Source organism: Lynx canadensis, chromosome F1, assembly GCF_007474595.2.
Source record: "Lynx canadensis isolate LIC74 chromosome F1, mLynCan4.pri.v2, whole genome shotgun sequence".
NCBI classification, from domain to species: domain Eukaryota; kingdom Metazoa; phylum Chordata; class Mammalia; order Carnivora; family Felidae; genus Lynx; species Lynx canadensis.
In genome coordinates, this window is record NC_044319.2 from 63,051,745 (window position 1) to 63,067,200 (window position 15,456).

General features: G+C 39.2%; 1 protein-coding gene across 2 annotated transcripts in view; it reads right to left on the reverse strand.

Moving 5' to 3' along the window:
• ATF6 (activating transcription factor 6) overlaps positions 1-15,456 on the reverse strand; it is a 203,694-nt gene that overhangs the window by 102,992 nt on the left and 85,246 nt on the right. The window contains exon 15 of one of the 2 annotated variants that reach the window (XM_030302535.1): positions 13,661-13,772. In XM_030302535.1, coding sequence (XP_030158395.1) covers positions 13,661-13,772 — 112 coding nt within the window. Of the gene's footprint in view, positions 1-13,660; positions 13,776-15,456 lie in introns of both variants that reach the window. The other variant, XM_030302534.1, reaches the window with a different exon arrangement.

A 15,456-nucleotide genomic window follows, 5' to 3' on the forward strand; every position in this document is an offset into this window, starting at 1 on the left:
CTTTAAAAATTAAAATCTGTTACAGCTTTTCCTTCTAGAAATGAAAAGACCACTGAAACATCTTGCATGTTACGCTATGACGCACTGGCTACGGAAGCACACACGATGGCTGAGAAACTAATAAAATCTTGGATAGCTGACCCTGCTCAGTGCCTGCTGGATGAAAGATCAGGAAAAGAAATCACCGCCTTGCTACTTTCTTATCTTATAGTAACTCGTCAAATTACAGATTTAGCTGCAAATATGAAGACTAAGTTAATATTTCCACCACAGAATTGTGCTCTTGTTTTACCCATAAAAGAATCTACAGACTTAACGTTTTGTTTATATCCGATCAATTGCAGCTCCAAACAGTCAGCAACAAGGATCTTTCAAGTGAATGCTTGGCAACAAACACAAACAGGACTAAAATACTTAGTGATGAGTAACTTTCTTGAATCTCATCATCCACCCTGATGGTGCAAAGGCACTGCGGGTGCCTGACCAACGCAGTGGGACCCAACTGTGTTAGAATCCACTGTATTAGTTCTCACCCCATGTTCGGGCACGCGCGCGCGCGCACACACACACACACACACACACACACACACACACACACACAGAGTCAGTTCAACTGAAGGATATCCTTGATAAAAAATAAAAATTATTAATTAAATCTTGACCTCTGATTAGATTCTTGGTATTCTGTGTAACAAAACAGGAAATACACATAGAGCACTTCTGGTGCCTCACAAAGTATTATGATCGTCTAGAGGAAAATCACTTCTGTATTGACTTGTGAGCTGTATAAGCCACTGCCTTAATGGAACACCAGGTTTACTTAAAAGAATATCATATAGACAAACTGTAGTTATTTAGACCTGGATATCTGATAGACATTTACTTGAAAATAAATTAAAGGAACCTGACACTTGAAGGAAAACAACTGATAGTATTTCTGACAATGGTAAAATTTGAGCCTTTGAGCGAAAACTAGGATTTTGGAAAACTTGCATCTGCTACCATAACCTTAACAGCTTCCTGATACTTAAAGACTTTCCTGGTAAGATTTGTAGATTTGTAAAGAATGTAGATTGTAAAGAATGTGATTTTTAAAATAATGTGTAATAAAACGTGTGAACGTTTGGAAGATCCGTATAACTCAGTGAGCCAAGTTTCTCCAAATGACCAATGTGTGATGTTACAAAATCATGCATGGGTGAAAGATCCAAAATGCAAATAAATGAAGGGATTTTAATGTACCTGAGTACTCGAATTAAAAGCTCACAGATTTGGCTTCTACACCGCAACTAACCTTTAAGAAACAATCTCTCGTTGAATGGTGTCGTATCAAAGAAGAATATGCACAATTATCCGAAAGGGTTTAAAAAGATTCCCTCCTTATCCAACTACATTATCTATGTGAGGCTAGGTTTTCTTTACAGATTTCAACCAAAAAGAAATGATTAATGTGGAAGCAGATACATGAATCCAGCTGGGTTCTAGTAAGCCATCGACTAAAGGGATCCGTAACAATGGAAAACCATGCCACTCTTCTCACTCACGTTTCTTTGCATTTTGGAAAACATAAAGGAGTTATGAAACCAGAAAGCTGGAGGAACACTGGCCTACATCAAACTAAGGATCTCCAGTTTCTTATATCTCAGGTGGGTCTTACGGCCTGATGGCAAAATGGAAGACTGAAAGGTCAGGGTCAAACACAGAAAATGAGTGAGTACACATCTGATCAAATAAATGTGTGCCTGCATAGCTCCGACTTGGATTTTCTTCATTTCAAAGTCAAGGAAAAATTGTTTTTTGACTATCTATCATTCTCGTTAGCTCACACCGCTTGTACCTCCACCAGAATGGATATTGAAAAGCCACTAATTCAAAGCACATTTTACAGGGAGAAGGCAACCAGTGTCTTTAAGAGACTTCAAAGTAAATATCTGACACCCCTCCAAGGCAGACCCCTTCTTAATAGAATAAGCTGTTGAATTCCTATTCAGTAACAAATGGAATCAGAAGAGAGATAGCTATAGAACTTAAACTGGATAACAGAGGCCTGTTTATTCGGTAGGATATATTTTAGTTTTATCTTCAAAATTTATTTCTAGGCGTATTATGATCAAACGTAGAGGACTCTAAAATTATTCCCGACACGGTTTATGGAAGATTTAACAATTTAAGTTGACGAGCTTTTCTTGAATACCTTCCATATTCAAAATAAACACTCCCAGGGACTAAAATGCTAACATTGTCCCATCCTTCTAGGACACCATGGGCGTATCGTATAGATGAGCCTCCGTCAATATGGAGCTTATTCAGTCCGTGGCTTATGAATTTTGGAGCTTAAAATGACACCACGGTCTGGTTAGCGTCCTAACTGAAAAATAATCTCTATGCGTGTACTACCGACATCAACTCTGAAATACAAGAGGATCTTCCTGAGTGGATAGCTTCCCTCATGCATAATGGTAACTAGCCTTGGCATTTGAATTCATTACTTTTCAAAGACTGGCTTTCAGATTCACCATGAGACGCAGATGGCCCTGATAAAAACGGTCAAGAAGCTGGTCTATCACAAATTCTCTATCAGGTGGATGGTATCCAGTCTGTTGGTGTGTTCAATCAGTATCTGCAATACGCCTGGTGCTCTGGTGGAGACCAGGGATAGAGTGATGACTAAGACAGAGACAGTTCTTGCCCTCAGGGTGCTTAGGGCCAGACAGAGGAAATACACATGAAGCAAACAATCACATCATCATTTAGTCAGACATATTCTACACTCCTGGTCTCAACTAATCATCCATCCTGTTGACTTCCAATGTGATTCCCATACTAGGAGTTGGAAAACTCCTCAAAGCCTACTCCTAATAGGCTCTTCATAGATTAGCATCAATGCCTTAAAATAAATATCACGCTACTGCTAGCCTTAGGATTTTTCAGCAAAAACCAACTAAGTGTCAGTGTTCAAATTTGCTGATGGTGTTAAAGTTAAACAAATCAGAGTCCAAAATGAACAAATCACCACATATGGGGGAGGGGAGGAAATGACACGAGTGTTTCAGACCTTAATCCTGAGTCAGATCGTAAATCATCAACTTTTCCTAACCATAATAATTGCTTCCTCCATAATTAAGATTGTGACATCATCAAAAAACTTACACCAAACTTTGTTTAGACATAAAATGATTTAACAGCCTACACTGCTAGTTTTCTGGCTTTATATGAGGAAAAAAATCCTAGACCATCTATGTATAAATTAAATTAGAAAGAGTTCTATCAAGCTTTATATTTTTAAAACTCTTGGCCATTATTTTAAAAATGCCTCTTTATTTAAGATTTAGAAGACTTGATGCCTCAAGGAATACTTGAAATATGATTTTATTTTTTAAAAATCTGGTTTTAATTCCATACTCTTTTTTTTGTAGTCCCACTGCAAATAAACAAACAAGAATTGTTCTTCAACTTTCTCCATGCTCTGCTTTAAACACAAAAGCATTAAGATGAGGAATGAACAATGACTTGCTTATTTTCTTTTAAAACAGCTGTCAAGAATAAAACATATGCTCCTTCTTACATTCAATATATATAAATTAACCACAACAGTCTGCATTTGCCGTATATTTTACCTTTATCCTTATCCTTAAACAAAGGCACGCACACACACGTGCACATACACATGCGCGCGCGCGCGCGCGCACACACACACACACACACACACACACACACACACGGCGCGCCCTTAGCTCTCTTTAACCATATCCAGGCCATCCACCTTCCCTTAAATGCCAAGTTTACCAAACCCACCACTTTATTTCCTTCACATTCTCTCCTACTGCCTCTGGATTCTGTTCTGAATCTGTTCTACCACAACTGTAATCTCAAATCACCAATGACTTCCATGTTTATACAGAACAACTGGACTTTTCTCATGTCTCATTCTCAGCGAGCTCTGTAAGACCCGATACTGCTGACCACCTCCTTTTTGAACTCTTCTTCCTCAACCTCCATGTTTTAAAGTCAAATAAACAAGTCAGTTTTCTCACTTCATCTGTGGTATACTATTCCAATTCTCCTTCTCCATCTCTAACCTTTTCTCTGTGTTCCCCTGCTACCTGCTGTTCCTCCTACACTATTACTTTACGTAGCATGTGGCTTGGTTTTCCATTGGGCTTTGTCTTGGATCTTGTTCTCTTTGGAAAATTAACCTGAAGCAACTCAGTGTATGTTATGAACACGGAGATCCATGGAATTAAATTCCAAATTGAATACTTTGAAAGAAAAGACATTTGGATATATAAAGGTTCTAGAAAGGCAATATAGGGAAATGATCATAAACACAGACTGTGGAGCCAGACTTTCTTGGTTAAACTTGACTCTGTCACTTCCAGACTATGTCATACTAGACACCTGAGTAACCCCGCTGTGCCTCAAGTTCCCCATCTGCAACATGAGCGTAATAACGGTACTTACTTCACAGGGATATTGTGAAGATTGAAGGCAGGCACATTATAGGCACTATGAAAGTGATTATTAAACAAATTATAAGACCAGCAGCTATTAAAAACTCAACCTCGTGGGGCGCCTGGGTGGCGCAGTCGGTTAAGCGGCCGACTTCAGCTCAGGTCACGATCTCGCGGTCCGTGAGTTCGAGCCCCGCGTCAGGCTCTGGGCTGATGGCTCAGAGCCTGGAGCCTGTTTCCGATTCTGTGTCTCCCTCTCTCTCTGCCCCTCCCCCCTTCATGCTCTGTCTCTCTCTGTCTCAAAAATAAATAAACATTAAAAAAAATTAAAAAAAAAAAAAAACTCAACCTCGGGGCACCTGGGTGGCTCAGTTGGTTGGGCGTCTGACTTCGGCTCAGGTCATGATCTCATGGTCCGTGAGTTCGAGCCCCGTGTCGGGCTCTGTGCTGACAGCTCAGAGCCTGGAGCCTGTTTCAAATTCTGTGTCTCCCTCTCTCTCTGACCTTCCCCCATTCATACTCTGTCTCTCTCTGTCTCAAAAATGAATAAACGTTAAAAAAAAAAAAAATTTAAAAACTCAACCTCATTAATTTATGGGCCCACCTCGTAACTTGACATTTTGTTATTTTTGTGATAGGTGTTTTCCAAAACCCTTAAAACATACTAACTCCACTAGACTGAATCACTTTAGCTACATCAAAAACAAAGGTAATACCGGGGCACCTGGGTGGCTCAGTCGGTTGAGCAGCCAACTTCAGCTCAGGTCATGATCTCACAGTTCGTGAGTTCGAGCCCCACGTCAGGCTCTATGCACACAGCTCAGAGCCTGGAGCCTGCTTTGGATTCTGTGTCTCCCTCTCTCTGCCCCTTCCCCGCTCATGCTCTGTCTCTCTCTGTCTCTCAAAGATGAATAAACATGAAAAACAAACAAACATAATACCACAGATTTCTAAGAGGACAGTGTTCTCACACACACACACACACACACACACACACACACACGAATACTATAGATTTCTAGAGCTACAAACCTACTCCATCATTCTACAGATAAAGAAACTGAAGAAAGGAGACAAGAGATTTGTCCAAAGTCACAGAGCAAATAGTGAGAGGGAGAATCAGGGCTGGAATGCAGGTCTCTAAAGTATGCATCAACATATTACTGAAAAAACGTTTTTTTCCCTCATCTACTCATGATGTGAAGAAATACCTTTCTTAGAATGCAGTTTTGCCTTCAGGAAATATTCCCTCATTATGAAAAATCTGAAATTTGATAAGAAGAAAACTATCAAAATTTCAAGCTATCAATTACTAAACACCACCTTTCTTCAAGGTAACTTTAGAAGGCTTGCAGAAAGGACTTTATTCTATGGTTAAAAGTCCACATCAGAGCAGATTGTGTATTTTTAAAGTTGTCATTGCTATTTGAATTACAAAAGTAGTTTTAAACATTCAGTGAGAAAGATTTCCTCTTTCGTTTCTGCAAACTCCACCTCTACTAATCTTTTGAACAGTAGGATATAAAAAGGTTAAAGGGCACAAATAAACAGTGATTTGAGCAGCCAACATTTATTTAGGACTTGCTCTGCACAGTCTGGAGTGTGTTGCAACAGACCTTATAGAAAGAGAAAGCAGAATGAAAAGATTTTTATCCCTGCCCAGAAAAAGCATGCAACCTAAAAAGGGAGATTAAAAAGTGCACATGAAAAACATGTTATAAAATAAAGACTTAAATAGAGCACACAAATAATGAACAGTTGGAAAACTGTCCTGATTCAGATGGATCTGCCTACCACCCTGAGAGTTTTGAAAACTTTAAATCATTTGTGGGAGCTCCTGGGTGGCTCAGTCAGTTGAGAGTCCAACTCTTGGTTTTGGCTCAGGTCATGATCTCACGGTTTGTGAGTTTGAGCCCCGCGTCGGGCTCCGCATTGGCAGTGTGGAGCTCGCTTGGGATCTCTCTCTCCCTCTCTCTCTCTCTCAAAATAAGTAAGTTAATTAAAAGGTTTAGAAAAATAAACAAGCTATTTGTGAATTATAAGTTCTCTGTGTCCATGGCTATTCTGTATCCAAGTCTAGTTACAGAGACTATCATCATTTTTCAAACATAAAACAAATCACTTTAGAATTTGCATTGAAGAGTATAAATAATAGAAATATTTATGTTAGCTAACAATCTGTTATAGAGCCAAGGAACAAATGACTAAATCCCCTAAAACCACACAACAGTAATTCATATTTAACGAGGAGCTTGAGATCAAAAGTCTCTGATCTCTGGGATCTGGCAGGCCAGATACAGAATCCATAACAAAATGCACTTATACATGCACAAAAACCACCCTTCTCTATGAGACATTCTAGAGTACCAATTATTAAAAGGGTGTCTAATTTGGCTAAAGTCCTTTCTTTTTAAGATACACATAGATTTTTTCCCCCCAATTGTTTTAAAAAAGAAACCAGAAGCTCTCAATGCCCATTTATTCCATTCCCTGGATAAAATCTTACAGAGCATCAGGTCATTCTCTACTATTGTGAAAGTGTAACCTAATAAATAATCTATCGTCAGGTAATCAAAAATCTGAATTGTTATTAGGTAACTCCAGTAAAAATGCCTAGCAGATCTGGCAAAGAAAATGGCTCTGGAGGAGTAGAGTAATTATGCTATTTACATATTCTGTAGTATGTCTGAAGGACAGCACTAGAGTGTAAAGAAAAAAATCACTGTATTAAATTAGAAGGCCTCAATGATTGCCCTAGCTCTATTGCTTACAATTCCTGTGTCCTCAGACAAGCCACTTAACCTCTCTCTGCCTCAATTTCTTCACCTGTAAAACAGGACTAGGAGTACTTACTTTATTATTTTAAGGAACTAACAAAACTATGTCAAAAAAGTTTGTACACTATAATGGTCGTAAACACTGAAGGTGGCAGCATTTGTGTATAAATGAAATGGAAGAGAAAATGACTGAAGAGAATGTTACAGATTTAATTGTTAAGTGGTTGAGCGGATACTCAGAGAATTCTGCTCTATTTTTTATAATGCGCTTCAGACCTGAATGAGATATATTTCAATGTTAAAAATTATTAGAAAAAAAACCTCCTAAAAGGTTTTTTAAAAAAGTCTCTCTTCTGAGATAAGACTTTTTTTTTTAATGCAAGTATCTTTCCAAACTCATTTATTCCCATTTTTTTTTTCTATCGAGAGAAAGAATTTGGCTAAAACGCAATGAAACTGGAGATAAGAAAATGGCCAACCTCCAAGACTGATGTGTCTATGTTCCAGTTGTGAGGTCCCAAAACAAAAGGAGCTGAATCCTTTTGAAGTAGACTTTATAAAGTGACTAATATTCTTTGATTACTAAGGAAATTCCTCTTGCCTCTGACGATTTCATACACTAAACAGTAATTCCAAGAAATAAATAACATGCATCCAAAAAGATGCCATTCTTTCTAAGCATATAGTAGGTATTAATGTAGGTGTTACACTTAGGAAATATCATTGTTATTCTGTGAAATTCCTTTTTATGGCCTTCCATGGGAGTCAATCCTTGGCAAACATTTTGAATCAATAATATCACAAGTCAGCCTTCCTGCACTAATTAGAGCCTTTCCTATACTTTGTCCAAGGCTCCAAGTTTCTGGCTCTTGCTGCCGGACTCTACAGATACTAGACATAAGCTCTTCTCCAAAACAAGAAAACAATGAGGTCAAACGACAATCTATGCCAAAATGTTTCTGCCAAATACTAAACACTGAGGATGTAAGCACCTCAAAGTTCTCTGAACTGTTCAACATTTCACAGTCAAACATTTCACCCAGGTGATTTCTTCAGCTCTAAACCTTAGATTCAGAGTCAAGAACGAAGCCGATGCAGCTCTGGCCAGTGCCACCATAAAGGGACAGAGGAAAGGTCATCTCTGAATTTTCTGTTGGAATTCAGCATTGCTTATGTTATTCCTTGCATCCGTAAAGGAGATTCACATTGCTTTAAGCAAAGCAGATGTAAAAATATCCTTTAATGATTATGAAAAGCAACAAACTTCCATCACTGTGATTTCTCTTAGTGAACCATTACCCAAAATTGTTCTGCTTAATAAACACAGAGTGGCTAGGGGTGCCTGGGGGGCTCAGGCGGTTAAGCGTCTGACTCTTGATTTCAGCTCAGGTCATGATCTCACGGTTCATGAGTTTGAACCCCACATGGGGCTCTGTGCTGACGACACAGAGCCTGCTTGGCATTTGGTCTCTCTCTCTCTCTCTCTGTCCCTCCCCTGTTTGCTCTCTCTCTCTCAAAACAAATTAAAAAATAAATAAACACAGAGTGGCTGGCATTGTGCTGTCAGGAGTGGTAATAAAAAAGCATCTGACACTTTCCTGCCTTTAAGAGGGTTATGATATAGATGAGAAGGCAAGCCTCTTAGATCCAACAATTAGGAACCAATACAAGAAAGAATTGTTTTTAAAAGCCAGATTGTGTAGTGTAATAAACACTTTATGAAGCTCTAAAGGCTCACCACAATCATTTTTTCACAAGAGTGGCCCCGGGCTGTTCCTTCTGCATAAAGTTGCAGGCTTACAAAGCAAGAGAATACGTTTGAAATCAACCCTATTTCCCTGGTCACAAATCAATGAACCATGACTCATGAGGCAGGCCATCTACATAAGATTCTACATAAGAGGGGCGCCTGGGTGGCGCAGTCGGTTAAGCGTCCGACTTCAGCCAGGTCACGATCTCGCGGTCCGGGAGTTCAAGCCCCGCGTCGGGCTCTGGGCTGATGGCTCAGAGCCTGGAGCCTGTTTCCGATTCTGTGTCTCCCTCTCTCTCTGCCCCTCCCCCATTCATGCTCTGTCTCTCTCTGTCCCAAAAATAAATTAAAAAAAAAAATTAAAAAAAAAAAAGATTCTACATAAGAGATGATATATGCATGTATATATACACACACACACACGCATATGCGCATTCACACACACACACACACACACACACACACACAGAGTCAGATATTCTTTCTATCCAGAAAGTCTGAATGAGCAAATGTGTGAAAAAGAGTGCCGTGGCATCGCCGGAACTGCCACCAAATCGGGAATGACGACAAGCCACTATTCTAATCTCTGGGAGGACCCGTACACATTCCAGGCTATGAAGCACAAGCCCAGGGGGACTATTTGGCTGTTGAGCCAGGTTCCTGCACCTCTTCAATGCTCATGTATCTTCCAGGAAGACCCTATTATTTAAGGTTATCCTAACGATCCATGCCATATACATGGTACCACTAACAAATTTTTTATAAGAGACCAAGAAGGGATAAAATACCCAAATATGGGACTATATCTAAGAATACATAAAACACTCAGAAAGGGTTACTGTATCTAGAACACATAAAGTATTCAGAAGGAGGGGGAGAAACATCCTTGAGGCAGGCACACATTCTCCTTATGTGTGTTACGTTATGTATGTATCTGAAATAGATGAAAAGACAGCGTTAAATGTATGACTTTGTCTTGAGGGACAGGCAGTGAAAACAGAAAATATAAAATAAATAGTGTTCCAAAAAGCAGGCATCCATTTCATTTGAAAAGGAAATCTCAAACAAGAACGAAAAGAATATGGTTGGGGCACCTGGGTGGCTGAGTCGGTTAAGCATCTGACTTCAGCTCAGGTCATGATGTTGAGGTTGGTGGGTTCGAGCCCCATGTCGGGCTCTGTGCTGACAGCTCGGAACCTGGAGCCTGCTTCAGATTCTGTGTCTCCCTCTCTCTCTGCTCCTCCCCCACTCACGCTCTGTCTCTCTCCCTCAAAAATAAATAAACATTAAAAAAAATTTTAAGAATGAAGATAATACGGTGAGCTGACATTCACAGCCATCTGAATCAGAATGAGGTTGTTCTTTTTTTTCAACGTTTATTTATTTTTGGGACAGAGAGAGACAGAGCATGAATGGGGGAGGAGCAGAGAGAGAGGGAGACACAGAATCGGAAACAGGCTCCAGGCTCTGAGCCATCAGCCCAGAGCCCGACGCGGGGCTCGAACTCACGGACCGCGAGATCGTGACCTGGCTGAAGTCGGACGCTTAACCGACTGCGCCACCCAGGCGCCCCAGAATGAGGTTGTTCTTAACGGGAAATTGCCCCCAGGAAGATCACGAATGACTCTCTCCTGTTATTAAGAGATAACAGAGCAGCATCTAGAATAGTATTGCAATGTTTAGTGGAATTATAGATAAGGTAAATATCATTTTCCTTTTTTCCCAATGTTCTCTTTCCTCCCCTCTTTAGAGTCACTTTCTTATCCCACCTTGCGCGAGCCTTGCTGAGCTATTTGTCCCTGTCCCATGTTCTTGACATCATTTTAGTCTATTCTTTCATTTACTCCCTCCCTCCCTAAACAGACTATCCTATGAAAGCACAGAGGAAAAAAAAAAAAATCAACATTAAATTTAACTAGATTTTTTTTATTAATGTATCAGACCACACTCAAAGTGACTTGAAAGTCTGAGAAAAAGTTATTTCCCACCACTGCAGCTCCAAACCGTAGTCAAAGAAAGGAGGAAAAGACAAAATACTTAGAAGAAAATAGGTTATGAACACCTGGAACTAAATAAAGGGAGTAGAGGGAGTTACTAAGTTGGAGGCAAAAACTTAAAGCAAAGTCAAAAGAACAGGAAAAGGTTTGAGCCTCTGACAGGATTATTGGGATCATAAGCATTCTTTCCTGCTGGCCTGTAGCAGGAAGTCAGCAGTTATCCAAGAGTGAGTCTGCTCTGGAGAAAATTATTTCAGCAGCTCAACTGCAACGTGATTAAAGAGCACAGGAGTGTGGGGTGTGAGGAGGTACGAGGCTGAGACAAGGTAGGTTTGTTAAATAATGGTATCCTAAATGGTCAATGGCTATGTCTACCTTTTTAGATAATCAAATATTTCATCAAATACATATCCAATTATAAAATGAAACAATATGGCTTCTGTTATGTCTCATTTACACTAAGCCAAACCTTGAAGCTTTAGAATCTCTGTATTTCTTAAATTCCAATGCAATCATATAGTATCAACTAAGATAATTTGTGTCAATGAGAAAAAGTCTACATCCTTCTGCACACGAAATGATGCTCCTCACCTTTTTGATGAAACTGTTAGAATATTTTACATTGACAAATGGAAGCAGAAACCAAGCATGAGGTCATTACTTCTTTCATTTTCATTTTAGCAAGAACAAAAAGAACCATCCAGCATTTAGGAACCAAATAGTCTTGTCCCATGACACAGTTTATAGCTATCATGATCAAATTAACTTCCTTATCACCACTGTTAAAACAAGAAAAAATGAAAAAGGACGTTGTCTCTAACTACTGTTATCTAATGAAGTTCAGGTTTATCCTTACTGTTCCTTGACATAAAACACCAAGATGTGATAAATCAGTAATTAGGAAATAAAAAATCCAAACAGAATGTGACAGATAGTCTCAACAGTTTTCCAGAACATGAGAAAGACTGTTTATTCCAGAACATCAAAAGGTTGGGAGCAGCGAGAGGAAATCAGTAATTCTCCAATGGCACTCTCTACAGCAAACTAAAGAGAGAGAGCTCTTACAAACGCAAGAAATATAATGTGTATATTTAAAATAAAAACACCATTCATCTTCCTTTGTAGATATAATCCCTTTAAAGCTAGAATTATTGTTCTCTTCCCTAGAAAAACGTTACTAACCATGATTTCAACCCATGGCTTGACCACTGCTACTTCTAATATGTATTAAATATACTGTTTTAGTCAAATAATAGAGAAGTTATCTGGAACCTAAGAAAAAGTACACAGCTATTCGAGTGTTAAAAACACTCTTCTGTGGTAGCTTCCATAAACATATACTTGAACATGTTCACTTTAACACCCATCAAGTCTCTCCACAGTGCTCCCACATCTCACGTCTAAAGTTGAGCTCTCTCTTCCCACTTTTAACATGACGGTGTCTGACGCTAAGGCAAAGACTTACTTCTCAGCAGCCAATACAGTTGGAACCTTGCTGAAACCCTGTTCTCAGCTGCCCCCTTGCTGCTGGAAATGAACTTTGAGGCTGGTGCAGTATAGAAATACACCAATTACGTCTGAGAGAATAAGACGGGCACAAGGAACTTTGTGAAAGGGCAGAAATCATGAGACGCCATTGCTGAAGTATGCCAAATCTCCCAGTGTATTTGATTATCAGCTAAAAATACATGAAATTTCTTATTTCTCTAATCTTCAAGTGTCAACGTTCTCAGATTCTAAACTTCCAAGCTACTAGATATTCATGCCTTAGGAAAAGAATTAACTGACAATTTTAGATAGTGGTGACCATAACCAGAGAATGAATTGTTTGCTCTCCTGTTGGCACAGGTTTATTTCTAACAGTGCCCCCTCAACATTCTTTAAAAAGGAAGGAAGGGAGGAAAGAAGGAAAGAAGGAAGGAAGGAAGGGAGGAAGGGAGGGAGGGAGGCAGGCCGGCCTAGGATACAAACCACCCAGGAGTTCTAAGTCATTCATGTGTTCCTGGTTTCACACACAGCACTGTTAACAGAGATTCACATGGCAACTCCATGAAAAATGTATTTTCATTTTATAGGAAAAGAAGATAGAAAGCATACAGCCACGCATCTTATTTCCATTTAGTCTAACATTCATAACATCCAAGAGTACTCGTACACCCATTTCCTTTTGCATTGACTAACACATTCTTCACCAACAGAAATAAATGTCTGATGGGGAGGGAAAAAAAGAATAGGAAGTCTTAGGGACATAAATCCAAACATTCCACATCAATATTACTGATCCGCCCACGATTCACCTTAATCCCACATTTGGGAAGTCTGTTTCTCAATTACCAAACAGGACTACCACCACAAAGCCTACACAGATTTTTGTTTTTTAATATTCTTACTCACTTTGTTAATAATCAAACCATATGGATACAGGAATGACAAAGAATAAAAATCAACAAGCGGTTTATATTTTCTAAACTTGTGGCCTGACATCAATCCATGTTCGTCTTCGCAATGCTGAACAGCTCAGAAACAAGCACATGTGACAGAACTGAGATAGACTGTTCCAGTCATAATTTCTTTAAATGGCTTTCTATCTCTCACATCTTTTTACCTCCTATGGTACTCAGCTCAATGCCCTGTACATAACAGGTACTCAAAAATATCTTCTTTCTTCTTTCAGAGTGAACTTACCCTTCGAAATGACACGACATAGAACGTATCTCCCCTTCTGCGGATGGCTTCAAAGAAGTCTTGATAACTTCTGGGTGATGCATAATACACTTGCAGCTCACTCCCTGAGTTCCTGCTGAAGGAAGAACAGGGCAAAGTGTTCTTAAACCAGAAAATTTCATCTCCTCTCAAAAATACTCCCCGTGCTAAGGCTATGTCTGAATTGTAAGAATTACTCTCAACCAAAATAGTAGCAGCATTCGACAGTAATTTTTATAATAACGTTCTGAAAAGCCCAAGGTCAGGATATTTATAAGATCCAATTCACTAAAGCAAAAACTCTCATTTCTGAATGGAAAGCTCTAAAAAAGCACCACTCAAGTTCACTGCAGAGCATGTAAAAATAATAAAGAGTATCAGAAAATAGATTTCTGCATTGGTTTGCATGATTTAAAATTTTTGGTAACAGACAGTAAGTCTTAGGGAAGTTATTTTTCACCGCTCTGTCAAATCTGTAAGGCGTACTTGTCTATAAGGCTGTGTGAAAACTGGGAAGGAGGTAGGATTTGGAAACAAACAGACCTGGCTTTGAATTTCATCTCCACTCCTCAAGTGGGTATTCTTAGGGAAATCAACCCCTGAGCAACCTCAGTTTCCTCATCCATAAAATGAGGATAACCATGTAAACCTGCAGGATTGTTACTGGTCAGAGACGTTATATATGTGAAGCACCGAGTAAGGCCTCATAGGAGTCACTCAACAAATGCCAGCCACAGATACAGGAAATACCACGTCAGTGCCTTCGTAACATTATTAACTAAAATTATAGTAACTCAACCACATCGTAGCCCCAAAAGATACACTCAAATGATATTAGTGTAGTTTTTAATATTTCCAGTCTTTTATTATTTAGCGCAAGAAGCCAAAACCCAGAAGTTAAAGGAAAATTTTTTAAAATGTTGCCTTTTTCTCCAGACAACCTGTGTTTTCTTTCTTACAGGTTCTTCTACATTTTCTATCCAACTTTATGAGGAAAAAAAGACTGATCTAAAAGGAAAATTATAAATGAATCATAAGAACTTTCTTTGAAATAATTCCATTTGCTCATGAAGCCACTTCTAACCATATTATTTTGACATACAATCAATTCTGATTCATCATGATAGTTATGTTCTACAAGTCGGTGTGAACACTGAATTAGTAAATACTGAACCATTCTCCTAAGGGAAATACCGTGTTAGGTTCCTTATAAGCCCCTACCTATGGCATATTTGTCAACAGATTAATATATAACCTTGTTTTTATGTTTCTGTTTAAAGACACCTTCTTCAACATATCTTGTTCATTCATTAACACTAAACTCCTGGTCAACAGCACTGTAACTTATGCCTGAATGAAGCTTATCTAATATGTGTATTTTTCCATATGGCACAACACAGCCTTTTTTTTTTTAAGTTTATTTCTTTACTTTTAAGAGCGAGAGAAAGAGAGCAAGAGCAGGGGAGGGGCAGAGTGAGAGTGAGAGTGAAAGAGAGAGAAAGAGAATCCCAAGCAGGCTCTGCCCTGCCAGTGCAGAGCCCAACGTGGGGCTGGAACCCACAAACCGTGAGATCATGACCTGAGCCGAAATCCAGAATCAGACGCTTAACTGACTGAGCCACCCAGGCGCCTTGGCACAACACAGCTTTCTTGAACAATAGGTAGCCCTTTGGGACTGTGCTTCAGGGCCATTTTAGACAGTGAAATCACACACACACCCAAAAAGCATAAAAATGTGAAAAATATGGCATTAAACAGACTTCAAAAAAAACCTGTTT